This window comes from Schistocerca serialis, chromosome 4, assembly GCF_023864345.2.
Source record: "Schistocerca serialis cubense isolate TAMUIC-IGC-003099 chromosome 4, iqSchSeri2.2, whole genome shotgun sequence".
NCBI lineage: Eukaryota > Metazoa > Arthropoda > Insecta > Orthoptera > Acrididae > Schistocerca > Schistocerca serialis.
In genome coordinates this window covers 887,238,471-887,258,105 of record NC_064641.1, presented here as the reverse complement: position 1 = coordinate 887,258,105, position 19,635 = coordinate 887,238,471, and the positions used below count along the sequence as shown (strand labels likewise).

Below are 19,635 nucleotides of genomic sequence, written 5' to 3'. Positions count from 1 at the left end.
CTTAACTGATTTTCAATTGTTAACTCTAGTGGGTTAGTGCTCTTAGCTTGAGTACCCATTTGTATTTTCCTAGTGCAACTTGCCGTTCGTGTTTACTGACTATTTGGTCTGATTAGTTGCACTGGACTATATCCACAATTTCACTAATTAAGGTTTAATGTTTAAAAACTGTCCATTGGTTGCTGCATTATGTGGGTCAGTACCTTTAGCCTGCCAGTCTGATGTACTGCTCGATGTTATATATAAGTGCAAAACTGTTTGCCGTCAAATTTAATTTACTGAACACATTAATCACGACAGTGTTAATGCTGATCCTAAGTGCTATTAAAAGCTGATCTAAGAAGTATAGTGCCTACTTTGAGTCATTTACCTAGTTCCACCAGCTCTGTTCTTTAAAGTTTTATTGTTATTCATTGGTTGGTTGGTTGTAGGGGGAGGATAAAAAAACGAGGTCACTGATCCAATGATCTAGGATGGCAGAAATCAAGGGAGGAACAACATATACAGCACAGTCCAGTCAAGTGGAAGTGATACCGTGCAAACAAAGAGGGGAAAAGGGTGTCAGGGCAGCAGGAAGAGGAAAGAACAGGAGGAAGTGTGGGCAGAAATGGGGCGCCCCAGAACGCTATGTGCGGTGGGCACAGGCACCGCCACCAAAATGTCCCAGTGCCCCCCCCCCCCCCATATCATTATCACGATACAACGGGGACAACACCCAGGGAAGACAACACAAGAAAAGGGGAAACAAAACAGCACAACAGACCAGACGAAATATAGGGAAAACATAGACAACATCAGCACCTCCACAACCAAAGCTCACACTAACTGAAGGACTTAAATTCCGGAGCAAAATTCAAGGACTTATACCTAAAAGTACACACCACTTTCACAAATAAAAGCAAGAACAGACATAACCATGTGAAGGTCATCCACTAATACCAGAGACAAGGGCAGAGGGCCAAAAGGCAAAATATAGATTACTATGAGTGGAATCTTACAACTACAAAGGGGAAGGGGGCCAGGCCTCATTATGAAGTAAAAACCCATGGGCCAATCGAGTATGACCAATATGAAGATGGTAGTGGATGGTAGATTTCCGCCAGAAGAGGTACAGATAAGACTGCCACATGGTAGGATTCTCCTTGATGGCACAAAGTTCATTAGACAAGGAAGTGGACTCTTGTCAGCTCACAATTGAGCAAACAGGGATCTGATGTAAAGCCTCAAATCCTTCCCTGGAGGGATCACAGAGAACGGGGGTAGGTGGCCGCCACCTGTCCCCCTCTCCTCCTCCAGCCACATGACCAGCAAATTCATTATCCACAATACCTGGATGGCCAGGAACCAAAAGGAAGTCAACAGAATACTCAACACCATCAAGATCAGAGAGATCATGAATGGCAGAGACCAAGAAATGGTGGGAAAAACACTGAGCAATGGCCTGAGGCCACTCATTGGCCTGTACATAACAAAACCCAGGTGAGGGAGGACCGTTTAATAAAGCAAAGGGCCCAATAGATGGCCATCAATTCTGCAGTAAACACCTCACATGAGGCAGGGAAGAGATGGTGTTCCATGCCAACAGGAGATGTGAAGACTTATGCCCCATGACCAGCAGATTTAGGGCCAATGGCTCAGATGGATAGAGCGTCTGCATTGCATCCCAGGTTCGAGTCCCGGTTGGGGCACACATTTTCAGCTAACCCCACTGAGGTATATCAACAACACCTGTTGGCAGCTGAGGGTTTCAATTAATTATCATTCCATTACAAGGGTGTTTGTGACACCAATAACAATTACGAAATTACTTTGGACCGATTCTACTAATAATACTTGTCAATTTCCAAAAAGCACAAATCAAACATCTGTTGAGAGAAAGAAAGTCACTGCATTCTTGTATGGTGAAAACGGTGATAATCACGATGTCAGAGCCAACTGATGCACAGTAGAAATTACATCTTGACATCAAAGAATAAGAACTTTCTTGCGTTAGTTTTAAGCTGTTTCAGTCAGACACAAAGAGTGATACAGTACAATAGACATACTGGAGCAGTGAATACCACGAGCACTGTGAATAATGTAGAGGATTGGCAAGCACACAGGCTGGTGGTTGGCCCGCTAGCTTGCTGTCTATGGTGCACTCCGTTTGGCAGGCCAGCCCTTGGCCTGTGAATAATAAACTGGCTGTGCACAGGCTGAAATCAGTGTCATGCAAGAGTGTGCAGGACAAAAGGATTTACTGGAGAAACAGTGCCTATGAATACAATTTGGAGAAAAAAAAGTGTTTAGTGGAATATTACAATGCCAATTTTAACAACCATGTTGTGCTCCATGGTACACTCAAGCACTGTACAATCAAACTAGACTGGCCACAGCTCTACTGTGGACATTTGTACACACAGAAATCCAGTTAGTGAACACAAGTGCATAAAAAGATAAGCAGTGGTTAAAGTCTCATCCACTTATTTCATAGCTGCAGGTGACTGTCTTTGATGAGCAGACACAACAGTGACACAAGTGGAATAGACTGTACAGTACATATTCATGTGATAGGTCTCGCACTTAGGTCTTTCACCTACAAACTGCACATTCCACCCACAGAACATAAACCTCATTATTGTGGTACAGCTTGTGTACCTTAATTTTACAGGTAGTCAAATTACTGGCATAACAATGGCTGAAGAGTATCTCTAGAGAGACCAGGCTAAGGCCCCTAAAGAAAGAGAGTAGTCTTTTCAGCAGTTGCTGGGGCAATGGTATGAATAATTGCTCTAGCCTTTTAACATCAGCCAGCATGTCCTTACTATGTTGGTACTGCAACCCAGCTGAAGGTACTGAAAGTACAGAGAAACTACAGCAGTTTTACAGGTTATGGCACGTAAAACCAGCCTGTTGTATGCAATGATAATGCTGCAATGCCTGCGTGTCCACCAATAATAATGGGAAACAAAAAGGCCACCCAAACAGCTGTGCACGAACTAACTATTTCCTCCCAAGTACTGACACTGCATGGGACTTTGTTGTTGTCTAAAGCAGATGCAACTGCAGCCAGTGAAACTTGTCAAAACCAATTGAGAAGAAGCCCTCATTGCGTGAAGCTGGGTTTGTGAGACTGTGTAATAATGCCGTATTCGTTACCCGTGCGTGTTACCATTGTTGAAGTGTTCGCTTGCACTGGATCTTTTGTGAAAACAAAGAATTTGTTTTAGGAAAAATTTCCAGAGGGTTCTGTGTCAATAAAGAGCACTGTACAGGAATTGATTGATAAATGATGGTGTACAGAATCAATTCCAAATACTCCCAGGAACAGACTACCACCAGCCTGCACATATGAATTAAAGAGGCAGCTGTAGCAGATAGTGAGAAGAAGTCCTTGTAAGTCAACCAGCAGACTTGAGTCAACAGGTACATGCAAGTGATAGAAATTGCACACGTTTTAAGGTGACTGAAGTTAAAACAGTAGTGGATAAGCATTTTGCAAGAACTGAAGGACTCTGACCTGCCGAAGAAGGAGCATTACTGTTCATAGCTGTTTACAATTGTTGCCAGTGGTGTCTTGGACCCACTAAGGCTCATGTGTGACTACGTGTGGTTCCACCCATCTAGGTACATAAATTCACAAAACAACCAGTATTCGTCAGCAGTAAATCCACACCTAATCCACCAGATACCCTTGCATGAAAAGAAGATCGGTATCTGGTGTGCGATTTCCACCATACCATGGGGCCCACATTCTTTGAGACGACAGTGAACAGTGACATGTATTTTGGAATCCTGGAGGAGTTTTATTCCAACCTGACAGAAGAGGAGTATCAGTTATGTTACTTTCAGCAGGGCGAAGCAACATGCCACACATCAGCTGCATCATTGTCCCAAGTGCACGAGATGTTTACACCAGAGGGGACAATTAGTAAAGGCTTGTGGCCTCCTCGGTCACCAGACTTGTCCATTTGTAACTTTTAATTGTGGGGACTGTTAAAGGGAAGAGTATATGAAACATATCAACACAAAATTGAAGAACTCCAAACCAGGATCCAGGATGTCATCAATAGCATCACAACACAAGAAATGACAAAGATTTATATGAATCTCCTCAAGTGTGCTCACATGTGCTGAAGTGGGTGGAGGACACTTTCAGCACTTACTGTGATGGGGAGTATATTCAATTATTCAATACATTACACTTGACTTTATATTCATGTGTTGCATTTATGGGCCAGTTTTATGTGCCACACTCTGTATTTCTTATGAATGTGCAACACTTAAGGGTATGGTTTAATGATGGTGGTGGTGGTGGTGGTGCCATCATAGGTAAAATATTCTACAGCTAAAAGTATGCTCCATTCTGAACTCCACACGGTGAATTCTGAGAAGAATGCTATCACTGAAGAAAAAAAATCTGGCATTCTACAGGTGGAATGTTAAATCCATTCAGTAGATGAACAGTCTAGAGAACTAGAAAAGAGAAATGGATATGTTAGATACAGTGAAGTGCTGTGGCATGAACAACTGGACTTCTGGTTACGTGGGTACAGGAGGAATATGGTGAATACAGTAATATGAAGAAGGAAATAGGAATGTTATTGAGCTATAATGGTGCACAAAACTTAAGGGCAAAAGTAATTTGCATGATGTGTCACTGCTAAGTAACATAGCTAGATAAAACTTGTACCATACAGAGGAAGAGCTGCTACAGTGTAGTACAGAAGGTAATAAATGGAAATGTCGCGTGACGAGGGCCTCCCGTCGCGTAGACCGTTCGCCTGGTGCAAGTCTTTCGATTTGACGCCACTTCAGCGATTTGCACGTCGATGGGGATGAAATGATGATTAGGACAACACAACACCCAGTCCCTTAGCGGAGAAATCTCCGACCCAGCCGGGAATCGAACCCGAGCCCTTTGGATTGACAGTCTATCGCGCTGACCACTCAGCTACCGGGGGCGGACAGTACATAAGGTAAATGAAAGAAATACACAATATGATGAACAGAAATGACACTTTGAATTATTCAAGGACAGTAATTACATTGGAGCCAATATTCATGATGGTCTCCTGACATTACAAAAGATGGGACACAGTTCTTATTAGTGTGTGTGATCACCATGGACAGTAACGCACGTTTTGCAGCATGCTTCCATGCTAGCCACAAGGTTGGTAAGGAGTTCTTGTGGTAGGACACTCCATTTCTACACCAGCTCGGTTGATTGCTGGGTGCTCGTTGGCGCATGTGGATGTGCTCCAATACAACTCCACAATACATGCCACCCGTGTTCTATGGGATTTACATTGGGGAGCGAGCAGGCCAGTCTTCTTGCCAAATATTCTCTCATTTCAAGAGCTGCTCCACCTATGCTGTCCAATGTGATGTGATTGTACATTGCCACACAATTTTTGTGTGATGAATGCTTCCCTGAAAAGATGCACATGGGGAAGAAGTATAGTGTCATAATAATGCTGACTGGTGAACCTACGCCTTTCAAAGATTTGAAAGTAAGTACACCCATGCAATATTAATGCTTCGCCACATCATAGCACCTGCACCATCAAAACAATGCTCAATAATGCTGGACGAACTCTCATGTGGTGAGAGATAGAAACACATAATCCAACCAGGAACATTGTCGAACATGACTGTTTTGATGGTGCAGGTGTTATGATGCGGAGAAGCATAATACTGCATCAGCATACTGACCTCCAAATGTATGAACATAACACATCACGGATCAAGACCATTGTGACACAGTACTCCTTCCCCATGTGCATCTTTTCAAGGGTGTGTTTAGCACTGACTTCATTTTTAAGGATGACAATGCACTATCGCACTGAACAGCACAAGTGGAGCAGCTCTTGGAATGAGAGGGGATTCAACGAATGGTCTGGCAAACCGTGTCCCGGGTTTTATAATGTCCCGAGGACCATAGTGAATCACACCGCCTTCACTGTGATTACTGTCTTTGAATAAAAGTGTCATTTCTGTTCATCTCATTGTGTGTTTCTTTCAGTTACCTTCTGTACTATACTGTAGCAGTTCTTTCTATGTATGATCCTTGGTTCATCACATTATGTTACTTCACGATGGACACACCATGCAGTAGTTAATTTCATTCTTCAATTTTGCACACCAGTATATTATGAACAGTAAACTCCACATTAAAGCTAAAAAAACTGTGGAAAAAAAAGGAAATTATGAAGGTTGGCACTAGATTAGTTAAAATATGCAGAAGGTCAAGAGTTTCAAATAGATTAGACAATGACTGACTGACACAGGGAAAAGGAATAGTATAGAAGAGGGACGAGCAGCTTTGAGAGAGCAAGTAGAGAAGGTAGGAAAGAAAAAAAGGCAGAAAACAAAGTCTGCAGAAATTCTTGGATGACATGGGATATGTTAAATTTGATTCACAGAAGGAGAAAGTATAAAAATACTTATGGGGAAAAAATAAAAACTTTAATGTATAGCAACTAACAATGTAAAATAAATGTAGACCAGCAAGAGCAACTAAAATTTTCACGGAAAAAGATAAATCTATTAACACCAAATATATATTTAAGTCATCAGAAACATTTTTGGAAAATATGTTTTAAGTGTAGCTTGAAAGATGTGGAAAAAAAAAAGAAAAAAATGGAAGATACACAATAAAGACAAAACGTGATCAGAAGCAGTTGAAAAATGGTGCTACCAAAGAATGTTTACGATTACATGGATAGATTGAGTAACTAACGAAGATGTACTGCATGGAGTTGGGGAGAAAAAAGATTTATGGCAGAGATTTACTTAGGGGATACACTGTTGGGGCACATTCTGAGACTCATGGGACAATTAAATTAATGATAGATGGAAGAATAGGGGAAGGGCAGGGGAATGTAGGAGGAGACCAACACTTCTATATAGTATGCAGGTTCAAATGGATGTAGGTTGTAGTAGGTACGCTGAGATGATGTGAATTACGAGGGAGAAACTGGCATTGAGAGGTGCATCAAGTGCAGGTGCAATCCGAAAACAAAGGAAGCAGGTTACAGTATGCTTGTTTGCCCTCTGCTTGAATACTGCTCAGCAGTGTGGGATCCGTACCGGATAGGGGTGATAGAAGAGATAGAGAAGATCCAACGGAGAGCAGCGTGCTTCGTTACAGGATCATTCAGTAATCACGAAAGCGTTACGGAGATGATAGATAAACTCCAGTGGAGGACTCTGCAGGAGAGACGCTCAGTAGCTTGGTACGGGCTTTTGTTAAAGTTTCGAGAACATACCTTCACCAAGGAGTCAAGCAGTATATTGCTCCCTCCTACGTATATCTCGCGAAGAGACCATGAGGATAAAATCAGAGAGATTAGAGCCCACACAGAAGCATACCGACAATCCTTCTTTCCACGAACAATACGAGACTGGAATAGAAGGGAGAACCGATAGAGGTACCCAGGGTACCCTCCACCACACACCGTCGGGTGGCTTGCGGAGTATGGATGTGGATGTAGATGTCAATCTTCAGACTGAAAACATAATGCATATGACAAGTGTTTGGAAAATAACAGTGGAATAAGGATGAACTAGCATATTTCATATGTTGGGTGGATGGTAGAATCACTTTAGGAGAGTTTTATGGATTTGGGGAAGAATATTGCTCATCTCATGGCATGATAAAATACAGTCAGTGCCATGGTGGAATACGTGTTAAGACCTGAAAAGGCAAACTAGAAGAAAAAGTATTGTTGACATTTGATTTATGGGCATAAGGCCATGGTGCAAGGTACAATTCTCTTGTAGACACTCTGATAGCAAATATCTCTGGAACAAAATGACATATCATTGCAATTTTGCCCAATAGCGTAGTCCATTCTTTTCTCAACAGATCTTGATACGCCTCTTCCAACAGATGATGGAGCAACGAATGAAGTAAGATTATCATTTGAGCAATGCAAGGCCATATTGAAATAGTACTGGACATACGAAAACATGATGGAGGTACAAAGGCAATGGTGTAACATGCCTAGGACTCAGCCAACAACATGTACAGCAATTCGGGATAAATTTAAAGCCGACGGTACTGTTCAGGATGTGCATAGGGAAAGGTATGGCTGACCAAAAACATCAACGAGTTCAGCTTCCAGTACTGCTGGGTTGCAATATGTTACTTGGTCTGAAGCAGGTTGCATGTGAAAGTAGGGTATGCCATCAAGCATACAACAAATTCTGAAGGCTACAAAGAGGAAAGTGTACATTCCAAGATCACTGCACGCTATGAATGAGGATGCCCCGGATGGGATGGAGTACTGCGAATGATCTGAAGGCATGCTCTGTGAGCATGAATGGTTTGCAGGGACAGTTATGTGATCTGACAAGGCACAATTCAAACTAAACAGTACTGAAACTGCCACAACTGCGTGCTTTGGACTCCCGAAAATCCTCATGTTCATATGGACAAACATGTTAATCTAATGGGTATTAATGTCCGGTGTGGTCTGTCATTGTACAGTTTGATTGCCCCTTTCTTCTTTGAAGGTACTGTAACTGGTGATATGTATCTTCATATGCTGCAAATATCGATTTTATCTGCCATCCGAGAGGTGTCTGGAAATGAAAGATGTTACCTACAACAACGTGGCGCTCTGCCTCACTACCACAGAAATGTCCAGAGCCTACTTGGATGCAAATCTACCTGGATGATAGACAGGTCGAACAGGAGCTGTTGAGTGCCCAGCACTGCCTCCAGACCTTACAACTCTTGACTTCTACCTATGGGGGACCTTGACAAATGAAGTTTATCAACAGAAGCCAGCTACACTCAACAAGCTACGAGAAACCATCGATGTATCCTGTGCGGCTATTGTGCCGGCAACACTGACAGCCGTAATTCGGCCAACAGTTCAGTGGCATCGACATTGTTTGGTTGCTAATGGGGGTCGCTTTGTACACAAAGTAACCTTCACCCCATGCAAGAACTGCAATAGTATGTCATTTTGTTCTTCTAATATTGACTATCAAAAAGAGTGTACTTCTTCCTGGACCCATCCGTATGTACCCATGTCACTTCACCTCATCAAACCACTGCCCGAAATCGCGGAGCTGCACTGACATATGTTACGGAGTGGATAGTGGGGGATGAGTTGGTGCTTTTTGTTTTATTTGGTCGGTTGGTTGGGGTTGAAGGGACCAAACAGCAAGGTCATCAGTACCTTGTTTCAAATGTGGTCCTTTCAGATGTTTCAAATGTGGTCCATTCTGATGGACTGACATCTCAGAAAATTCAAAACAATAAAAGGTAAAAAGCTAAAAAACATAAAAGTACAGTCGTGTTGTCAATGGTGAAAACAAAATGAGGGAAGTCAGCAAGTGAGCGACCCCAAGGCTATGCTAGAGGCAAGAAATATCCCACCTCTGATGCAGTACAGGTAAGACCACCCGCTATTCAAAAGCGTTCAACTGCTAGAATGTAAAAGTGCGTATTGTAAAAAGAGACTAACGAAATCTAAAAAAATGATAAAAAAACATAGTAAAAGGGAAAGAGAAGAGGATCTTGACCAGGGAGGGGAGTCGGGAATCTCCAAACACAGCTTACAGTGGGAGACACCCCAACCCTCACCGCCCTGCCCCTACTCCAGAGGGAGATTAAAAACCTTAAAACTGAAAATAAAAACCACTTTCACAGAGCGAACTGAGAACCAGTTCAACCATCCGGAAATCATCTGCCAATATTAAAGGTAAAGTGCGGGGAAGTCTGTACTTAGTATGCAAAGCCAAAAGAAGGGGGCATACCACCAAAACGTGGTCTACTGACTGGAAGGCTCCACAACCACAAAGTGGGGGTGGCTCATAACGCAAAAGAAAACCATGGGTCAGCCTGGTATGGCCAATGCAGAGGCGACACAGGGTGGTCGAGTCCTTTCAGCAGAGGCGGAAGGAAGAACGCCACAGTACAGGTGTCACGTTAATCGCACGAAGTTTATTAGATAGTGAGGTAGCCTCCCAAGAGTTGGCCCACGATTGTGCAAAGTGGGATTTGATGTGAAGCCATAAATTCGCCACAGGAGGGGTTACAGAGAAAGGAGGAGGGGGGGGGGGGGTAAGTGACTGCCCCCCCCTCCCAGCCAAATGATCAGCGAGCTCATTACCTGGGATACCGACATGGCCAGGGACCCAAGGGAAGTCAACGGAACAAGCAGCATGGTGAAGATCAGCGAGACTGTCATGGATGCCCAAGACCAGGGAATGGCGGGAAAAACACCGGTCAATAGCCTGAAGGCCACCCATTGAGTCCGTACATAACGAAACGTTGGGAGCGCTGTAATAAAGGAAAGGGCCTGGGAAATCGCCATCAATTCTGCAGTAAACACCCCACATGTAGTTGGCAGGAGACGATTTTCCATGCCAACAGAGGACGTGAAGGCATATCCCACACGATCAGCAGATTTAGAGCCATCAGTGTAAAAAACAACAGCATCCCGAAACTCCCATAAAATTCAACGGAAAAACAACAGAATACCATCAGGGGAACAGAATCTTTCGGACCTCGACAGAGATCCATCTGAATCCGGGGCCGAGGAACTAACCAAGAGAAAGTGTTGGGGAGGGAACGTGGGAGACAGGTCAAAGAAGGAATCTGAAAATCACAGCAAAGAGATGCAAGGCGGAGCCCAACCAGTAAACCTGCCCGAGGGCAGGAATCAGGTGGGTGATGTCCTTGGTCTGGGAACAGGGTACACTAGGAAGGATGAGTGGGAGAGGAATGGACAGCGATTGCATAAGAAACTAGAAGCTGGGATCGCCAAACAGAAAGGGAGGGGGGATCCCAGTTTCAACCAGGAGACTATCACCAGGGCTAGTAGAGCGGTCCACACCCCAAGAGGCGTGGGCAAGAAAGCGAAGGAGACTGAGTTTACGGAAACATCCTACCTTCAGAAGACTGATATGAGACAGCCCAGTGAGCTTGTTGTCGAAAAGAAGACCCAGGAAATGAAATTGTGGGACCACAGGTAATCATTGTGCATTGAGGTAGAGCTCCAGATCGGGGTGGCCCGTAGTAAGGCGACGGAAGTGGACCACCCGCGATTTTACAGAGAGAATCGAAACCCGTGTGAGAGGGTCCATGCAGAGGCATGCCATATAGCTCCCTGGAGCTGCCCCTCTGCAGAGGCCATCAAAGAGGAACTAACCCAAATGCAGTAATCATCCACATACAGGGCAGAGATGACCAAAGGATCGACGGATGCCACAAGTCCAACTATAGCAATGAGGAAAAGAAGTACACCCAATACAAAACCCTGTGGGATGCCATTCTCCTGGTCCATGGAGAAATAAAAACAGTACCAACCCGAACCCTGAACGACCGATGGAACAGGAACTGGTGGATAAAAATCGGGAGTGGGCACCGAAGACCCCACTCATGAAGTGTAAGAAAGATAAGATGGCGTCAAACCATGTCATAGGCCTTGCAAAGGTTGAAAAATACTGCAACCAAATGGCGGCGCTGGGAAAAAGCCTGTCAAACTGCGGATTCCAAGTGAAGTAAATGATCGACTCCGGAAGGTGACGGTAATATCCATTACAATTCCATTGGATAACCACAGAATGAGGATTCAAATTGGGGAGAGTGAACAGGCTAAAGCCAGTCATGCCGCCTGGTCACCATCTGTCTCCAACAAGGAGGGGGTGACATCCATGAACAGCAGGTCAGAGTCAAGATGCGAAGGTGGGGACAGGACCTCTGGCGACACCAGAGGCTCCTTGTCCCGGGACTTATGTTTCTTCTTCTTTCCTGTTTGAGATCGAGGAGGGCTGTGCGGCAAAAAGGAGCCAGTTGCAACAAGATCTGGAACAGAAAGAGATCGGGTGACCTGTGGGCCCACAGACCGTGGTTCTCATGGTCGTCGTGTGGCAGCAGATCTTCGGCCTGGAAGGTACCAGGAAGGGGGATCTCGGGAGGTGCACCCTTGACTGGCAGACGCCGAAGTGGGACACTTCTCCGCCTGGGGAGGGGGAGCGGCACCCGGAGGGGAGGGTGTGAGAGACGCAGGGGGGGGGGGGGGGGGGATAGGGGTTCGCTGCTGGGGCGAGGAAGGGGGAGGAAGGGGTGAAGATGTAACTAAGCATAGAAGCATAGCTAGATGTCATGGACACAGGATTAAGACGTGCATACTTCTTACGAGCCTCAGTGTAGGTTAGATGATCTAGGGACTTATACTCCTGTATATTCTTATCCTTCTTATAAACTGGGCAATCCGGCGAACGTGGAGAATGATTGCCATGCCAATTAACACACACAGGAGGGTGATCACAGGCACTCCCCTCATGGAGTGGAAGTCCACAGTCACCACAGAGAGGGGCCTGCAAACAGAGGGAAGACATGTGGCCAAAACGCAAGCACTTAAAACATCTCATAGGCGGTGAGATGTATGGCTTCATGTCACATCGATAAACCATTACCTTGACCTTCTCCGGACCCTTCTGAACATGCCGAACAAAGTGAACACCCCGTCGTCCGAGATTGTCCCTAAGTTTGTCATCAGTTTGAAGGATGAGGTCCCTGTGAAAAATTACACCTTGAACCATATTCAAAGACTGACTTGGGGGGGGGGGGGGGGGGGGGGGGTGTAATGGACACAGGAATTGGGCCAACATGGTTACATGAAGAAAGGGCTGCAGACTGGGCAGCTGAAGCAGTTTTGATCAACAACGAACCCGAACACATCTTGCTCAGAGAGTCTACTTCGCCAAACTTGTCTTCAATGTCTTCCGCAAAAAATAAAGGTCTGATATTAGAGAAAGTATCCCCATCAGTCCTGGTGCAAAGCAGATAGTGGGGGAAAGGTTTCTCCCGATGAGCCTGACCCTCCTCCCAGGGGTAGCCATGGAAGGGAAGGCCGAAGGGGCAGAAGAAGCAGCACTAAAGGAATCATTTCCATGCAAAGAGAAAGCCGTAGAAGAATGTCCAGAGTTCTGGACCCGTATGTGTTTCATTTGCATAGCGCCCGCCCTGATACCACCCACTCTGATCAGGGGCTCTCCCCACGGGCGCCACCCAGCCACAGCAAGGGCCGTCTCACACGGCGGCCATTGTCGGGAGTTCTGATGATCCAGGACGACAAGCAACCACTCTAGCCTTACACGAGGAGGTCACAGCTCAGGTATCAGATGCGTGATCCCTGTATTTTCAGAGGGCTCAATCAAAAGGGTACATAGCAACCCCACCACATGGGCTGGCTATGTACCCTAGCATCAGACAATGATGTGAAGGAAAAGGTGGAAGGAACTGTGAGGACACACGTTGGAGGCACTAGGTAAGGTGCTCTTCCCCAAATGGCTCACACTATGGAATAGAAATTTAGTAATGGAGGTCAAACCCCAGAGGGGGACCAGAGAGAATGCCAAAAAGATGAGGTAATTACCCAACAAAACCAAATTGCAAAGCCAACATAACCAGGAGGACAGCGGGGCCTACATTAAAAAGGACACCAAGAGAGGGAGGGGAGAGGGCAAAGGGGAAGGAGCAAGGACAGGAAAGGAGGGGAAGGGAAAGGAAATGCAGCCCGGGAAAGAAGGAAGGCTGCAATAGCTCAGGGCCCCACGCTCGTCACGCAGGTACTCCGTGAGCCCGCTGAGGGGGGGGGGGGGGGGTTGTTTTATTTAGTGCCAACGCCTACAATCTGTCAAATTTCACTCCTCCGCCTTTTCATACAAACTGTTCAGCTTGCTGAGCCTGTTTGAAATTAACTGATTTGAGCCATTAAAGCCTCTGATGACATCTCCAGCATTGGAAGTCTAAATGTTGGGCAGAGAATTACACATTGGACCACGGCCTTATCCCCAAAAAACAAATATCAGCAATAATGCAAAACACCAGCCACAAAAGTCTGCATTTTATGATTAGAAGAAACACTGCTTCTCTTGTATGGTAGGACTCTTGCAACTAATACTTACATCTTGATTTTGCTCTTAATTTAATATTCTCTGGGTCTTTATTTTGTTATCATAAAACAGTGAAAATACTGGTAGCAAAAATATGTATTGTTTTGAAATACAGGGAGATTGAAACAGCTATTCCCTTTTAAGCACTGCTTTGTGGCTGATGATGAACAAATCGAGTGGTTAGGGATTCAAGGTCATTTCTTGCTTGTTTAAAAAATCACTGCTTGAGATAAATGAGAAAAATTTCAAGAAGCACTGTCACAGTTTAAGGTCAGCATACAACTGACCGTTTAAGTAAATTCATGGCAGAGGAAGGCAAGTGCATATTCCCTGGGAGGACCATACCTAGTACAGAACTGTGGTGTTCAGATCAGTTCTCAGGTCAATGACAGCTTTAAGGTTCGCATGTATTTGTAATTATCATTTTAAACTCTGAAGAAACCAGAGACTTAACAAGTGCATACTTTTTTCCAATAACTGGGTACAAGTTACTTAGTCGACCAAACCCTTGCATTTTTCTTAGTTTATGTATGCTGCATGTACATAATATGCATCAAAGTACTTGTAGGAGACTTGTCCTTTATGTAATAAAGGTTACCAGAATTTACCTTGCTGTTTCGGATTTCAGAACTAAAAAAGAATAAAATTTGGCAAAGTAAGTTAAATATAACACTGACGTAAACATTTGGCTGAATTACAGATCAATCTTTTACCATAATCCTTATCTGACAAATATCTGTTCCTTTTGCAAACTCTCACAACTAAATTATCACCTTCCAACCTAACCTAAATCTTGGACTATGTTACAGACCAGCCTGTCACCATAACCAATGTTTCATGAGGGTGAGGGTCTAACACCACACACTAGCTGGCAGTTGAAGGCCACATACTTAGAACAATTTGCCAATTGCTACCATCAGTGCCAATTTTCTCTCCTCGATGAAACACTGATTCAAACTGAATTGTTGCACTGGTAGGTGACAATGTGTTGTAGAATATGTAGATCACAAAAGTTTGAACATTCTTTGGACCACAATACATTTGTAATTCCTTACAGAGTGGATTGTACAACTTGGGAATAATTTCCACACGACTTTTGAGAGATCCACTGAGCACCATAGTAGTGTCTCTCATGCATGACAATGGATGGGACTTCATATTTAGAGTAAAATCTCACACTAAAATGACCCACAGACAACCAGCAATGTCTTCTGGCCGATTAAAAATACCAAGGGGGGGGGGGGGGGGGTGAAAAAGTTTATTAATAATTTTGTAAGCACAGCTGGATCACATAGGCTGGTAGGAACACTTGTCTTAAAGAGGTTCATCTCTTATGGAACAATGACGACAATAGCATCCAATTCACCATATAAACTAGCCACATAATTCTTTTCAATGATTTGGCCTTTGAGACTAACAAACTTACAAAACCATAGACCTATACCACAGCAGATGAACTTCCATGTGTACATGATAAGTTAATTGTTATTTTGTATTATTCTAATTAAAATAATGGATTCATACAACAAGATGGTGTTTTTTACTTATGGCAGTAAGTGGATGAACAACAAAAGAAATAAAACTATGAAGTATAAAAAGACTAATGTGTTGTAACAGACCACCTGAAACCTCAGTTGTGACCTAAAGAAGGGCGACTAAGCAACGGAGTGCACACATGAAAGAGTAGCCCAAGGACTAGGGTAATTTGGTTGAGAGTTGAAGGCAATGAATGTGAATGCCAAATAAAGATTCTGGTAACAGACTGACCTGCAGCACAACCTCATGTTTATCTTTGAGCCATATTTAAAAGCACTTTGCCATATTCGGCATACACTTCAGCACATTTAACACAATTTCATCACAGAACTAAACCTGCACAATACATTCAGATAACGTGTATTAGATAATGAACAGTCTCCAAGAGTATTTTGATGTTCTGTACATAAACAACAAAAAATGCAAATTATTTGTTTTGACTGTTGTAACACTATAATCTGTATGTTCTGGGAAGTAACAGTACTGGCACTATCAATGGTGTAGGGCCCAATTCATATACCCCAGGAAGTCAGACTAAGCAATGGGGGAGCGCACACAACACTATTTTATAGTTACTTGACAAATGCATGTGTTTCTGCAGAGATGACCCAATCAGTTCTTCACAGGTTATATTTCAGAAAAATCATATGAATGATGTATGAAACAAATGTTTGTTCCTGGTCTGATACACTCTTGCCACAGAGTTAACCATGCCTATTCACTCTCATCCTATGATTTTTGTGTCAATACCATTGTCAGACATTTAAAACATGAAATAAGGCCACAAAAAAGAAAATTTATAACAGGAAAGTGCCACATATCCCATCATATCTGGCAGAAACTAGATGTATTTGCTTTAATACAGCTGTTATAAATATAATGCAAAGGGCAGTATGAAACCTTGACTTGGCCACAGCAAATACCTAGTGCAATCAACATGCACTGAAAACTTGTACCATCAATAACAGTATTGATGTTGATTGCAATAGTAACAGTTCTGGTATTATTAAGTGTCTTGTAAAGTCTCTGACATTGTCTCAGCCCACATTTGGTAACCTAAAAAGCTGTGAACAGAGTAATTTTCCATGCATCTCACAGATGAAATAAACGTGCTTTTCAATTACCGGGTGCTCTGAAGTCAAAGGAACAAACTGCTTTTGGTAACAACCGTATATTTTCTGTTAAGTGCATTTTTCTTTTTTTACAGTGAAAATACTTTAAATAATAAGTGAAAAATTATGATACTATGATCCTTTAAAGGCATTGGAATGTTTATTTCTAATTAGAAATCTCGACATACAAATACATGCAGTCATTGGCTATATTTATGTCCACCAGTACTTTCGTACTAAAAAACGATTAAGATAATGGGTCTAACAACATATAATCAGCACATCTATGGCTCACGTCTATCACCTTCCTAGCAGTGTTATGAAAACAAGTATTAAAAACGACCATCCTGTGGCAGCCAAAACCTCTATAGGCCATAAGCTGTTCCATGTAATCGAATAAACAACGTGAACAATCTGTAGATACATGCGACCAAAATGCAATATGGGACACATAACAACCCAATCGTTTTTCTTCCGAGTGACACTGTGTTTCTACACAAGCAGTTCACTTGAATTGCTGTGAGTGTCATACTGGTGGAAAACTCTGAAACCTGTTCGATACACCCGAGCAACTACACACAAAATTGTGAGTTGTTTGTGCCACTGTCACAAATTTGAATATATACGCTATCTGTAGTTATTAACAGTCTAACAAAATTAACTGTAGCCCACTTACCTTCTCTTGCTTTTAAGTAAACAGTGTTCGCAACTATATTCTCCAATTCCATGAGTTCCAGCTTGCCGAATTTCCCGAACTCCGGGCCGATATCGACCCTGTCCCATCAAAATGTTTACTTCTCTCCCGATGTGGTGCACAGGGTAAGATGGTGGCAGTTACACTTGATGTTGATATTTTATTTTGTTCTCGGTCTCACTTTTAACAGTATTCATTTACAGTATCAGCAGGCACGACATAACAATCTTCACTATATTGCTTACACATGAATGGCGTCATTCGGCACCAACTACGCAAGTCAAAAATTTAAAAAAATATATAATGATAATAATGCGATAGCACAGCAAATAAAGAAATAAATACGTCTATATTGTAATGTTCTATCATTTTGTGTGTCCTTCAATCACGCGTATCAAGTAAAACAATGTCCGTTATTACATGGAAGTTTTCTTTATCAGATTCTAAGGAACAAGTGTCGTCTGTGTTACAGTACTACCAGACAACACTGCCGTTTCAGCGCTTTCGTCTTATCATCAGAGACAAATGCGGCGACCTTTCATTTTGTACCCTTTAACGGTTCTTCCGTCTTATATGAGTTTATTTCAAGCTATATTATCCCTCATGTGTTCGGAAAGTTAGCCTAGAAATAGTGAATACCGGTATGTATATGAAGTCAAATCAAATGGCTCACGAGTGTGATGTGCGCAATGTTCTACCACGCGAAAATACAGCCGTTGAAAGTGAAAATATGCCATGTAATAAATGTGTAGCTGATACTGAACATTTAAAAGAGTCATCATAAGTATGCAATCAGCGATTCATACTTTAATGACTGATCTAACGAAACTTCGAAATGAAAATACTGAAATGTTAGGATACCTGAAATCGAGTGCACCACTCAAAACAAAACCTACAAAAACTGTAAACAGTGAGAGAGAAAAGCAGTATGAAGGGACCAGAAGCAAAAACACTACAGTGAAGGACTCAAGTGCTTGTGTTATGAAGTGCCCTTATAAAAAACAGTGTTAATACAATTGAAAACTGTTAAAAAAGCGATCGACCACTGCCCCAAAAAATGACACACACTGAAAACAAGAGTCAGAACGTATTAATTCTTTTTGACGGTCATGGTCATCACTGTGCAGAAATTATGATCAGTTTTCACAATCAAAAACACGACATCTATTCTCTTACAAAACTTAACGCTCAGTTAAAGGACGTGGTTTGTAACATAGACGGGAAGACGCAAGAATATACGAAAAATGACAGTGTCATCATTCTAGGTGGGATAAAAGACACCCTAAAGAAATTTGAGGATTTCAAATGCGCCTTAACAGATTCTCATCGAAAGACAGTCCACACAAAAGTAATCTTATGCACAATTCCGTACAGATACGATCCGCCAAAATTGAACAACAGAATCTACGCCGCAAACGAATTCTCCATGACCATTGCAAAAAATTATGAGTATATAATGGTAATGGATGTAAATACATTATTCAGCAGAAGCGATTATACAAAGCATGGACTTCACTTGCGAATGGAAGGCAAAGAGAAATTATCTAGACGTTTAGAGCTAGCAGTAGGTGCCAATCTGCAAATATCTGCTCTAACATACATACAATGTGAAGACCTTTCAGCAAATATGACAGTGAAAACACAAGAAAAATCAACAGCAAAAACGGACTTATCCACCTCAATAGTGATGAAAGATAAACGAGGAGTGCAAGAAAAAACAGTACTACACCTTCATCACTCAAAGAAGACACAGCAAAACAAAACTACCATAGACTAATCCAGGCTGTGATACCAGCAGAACCATCTAACCCAAAAATAGCAACTCAACCAAGTTCCACACCTGAAGATATTCAAGATACAACAAGAAGAACTGTGCACTGGAAACCAGACACGGTACCTACAGGAGACCCACTAAGGACAGCAGCAGATCCAGACACAAAAGTACCACCAAGGACACCTAATTTTACATGTATGAGTGAACACCAACAATCAACTACTACCACCCCAGCAACAGGGGGAAGATCAGCAATTCTAGTGAGAAGAAATGTAAGGAAACCATTTCGTCTGCAAGATTTTTTTATTCCCAAAAGGCCTCAAGACCAAATTAGAATAAATAGTTCACCTATCAACAACACCTCCAATAGCCGTCTATGAAGCAAAAACAGAAACCACATCAACATGAACCGCACAAGAAGAATGACCAAAGAGACAGAGAACTACCCCTTTTCACGATGAGGACATATTCTTATGACCAACGGCGAAACCCAAGGAAGAGTCCAGCATAATTTAAATGCAGGAATAAATGTAAGTGGTCAACCAAGTACAATGAGAACAAACCTAAAATCTCACTATGTCACTCATATTCATCAGAATGTACAGTCACTAAGGAAT

General features: G+C 42.8%; 1 protein-coding gene across 2 annotated transcripts in view; it reads right to left on the bottom strand.

The window, feature by feature from the left end:
- Positions 1 to 17,504, bottom strand: part of LOC126473559 (G protein-coupled receptor kinase 2) — a 164,728-nt gene extending 147,224 nt beyond the window's left edge. For both annotated transcript variants that reach the window (XR_007586481.1, XM_050100693.1), the window contains exon 1: positions 17,227 to 17,504. Coding sequence is in view for 1 of the 2 variants with exons in the window: in XM_050100693.1 (XP_049956650.1) it covers positions 17,227 to 17,278 (52 nt within the window). In the remaining variant the exon portion in view is untranslated. The remainder of the gene's footprint in view (positions 1 to 17,226) is intronic.
- Positions 17,505 to 19,635: the final 2,131 nt, after the last annotated feature.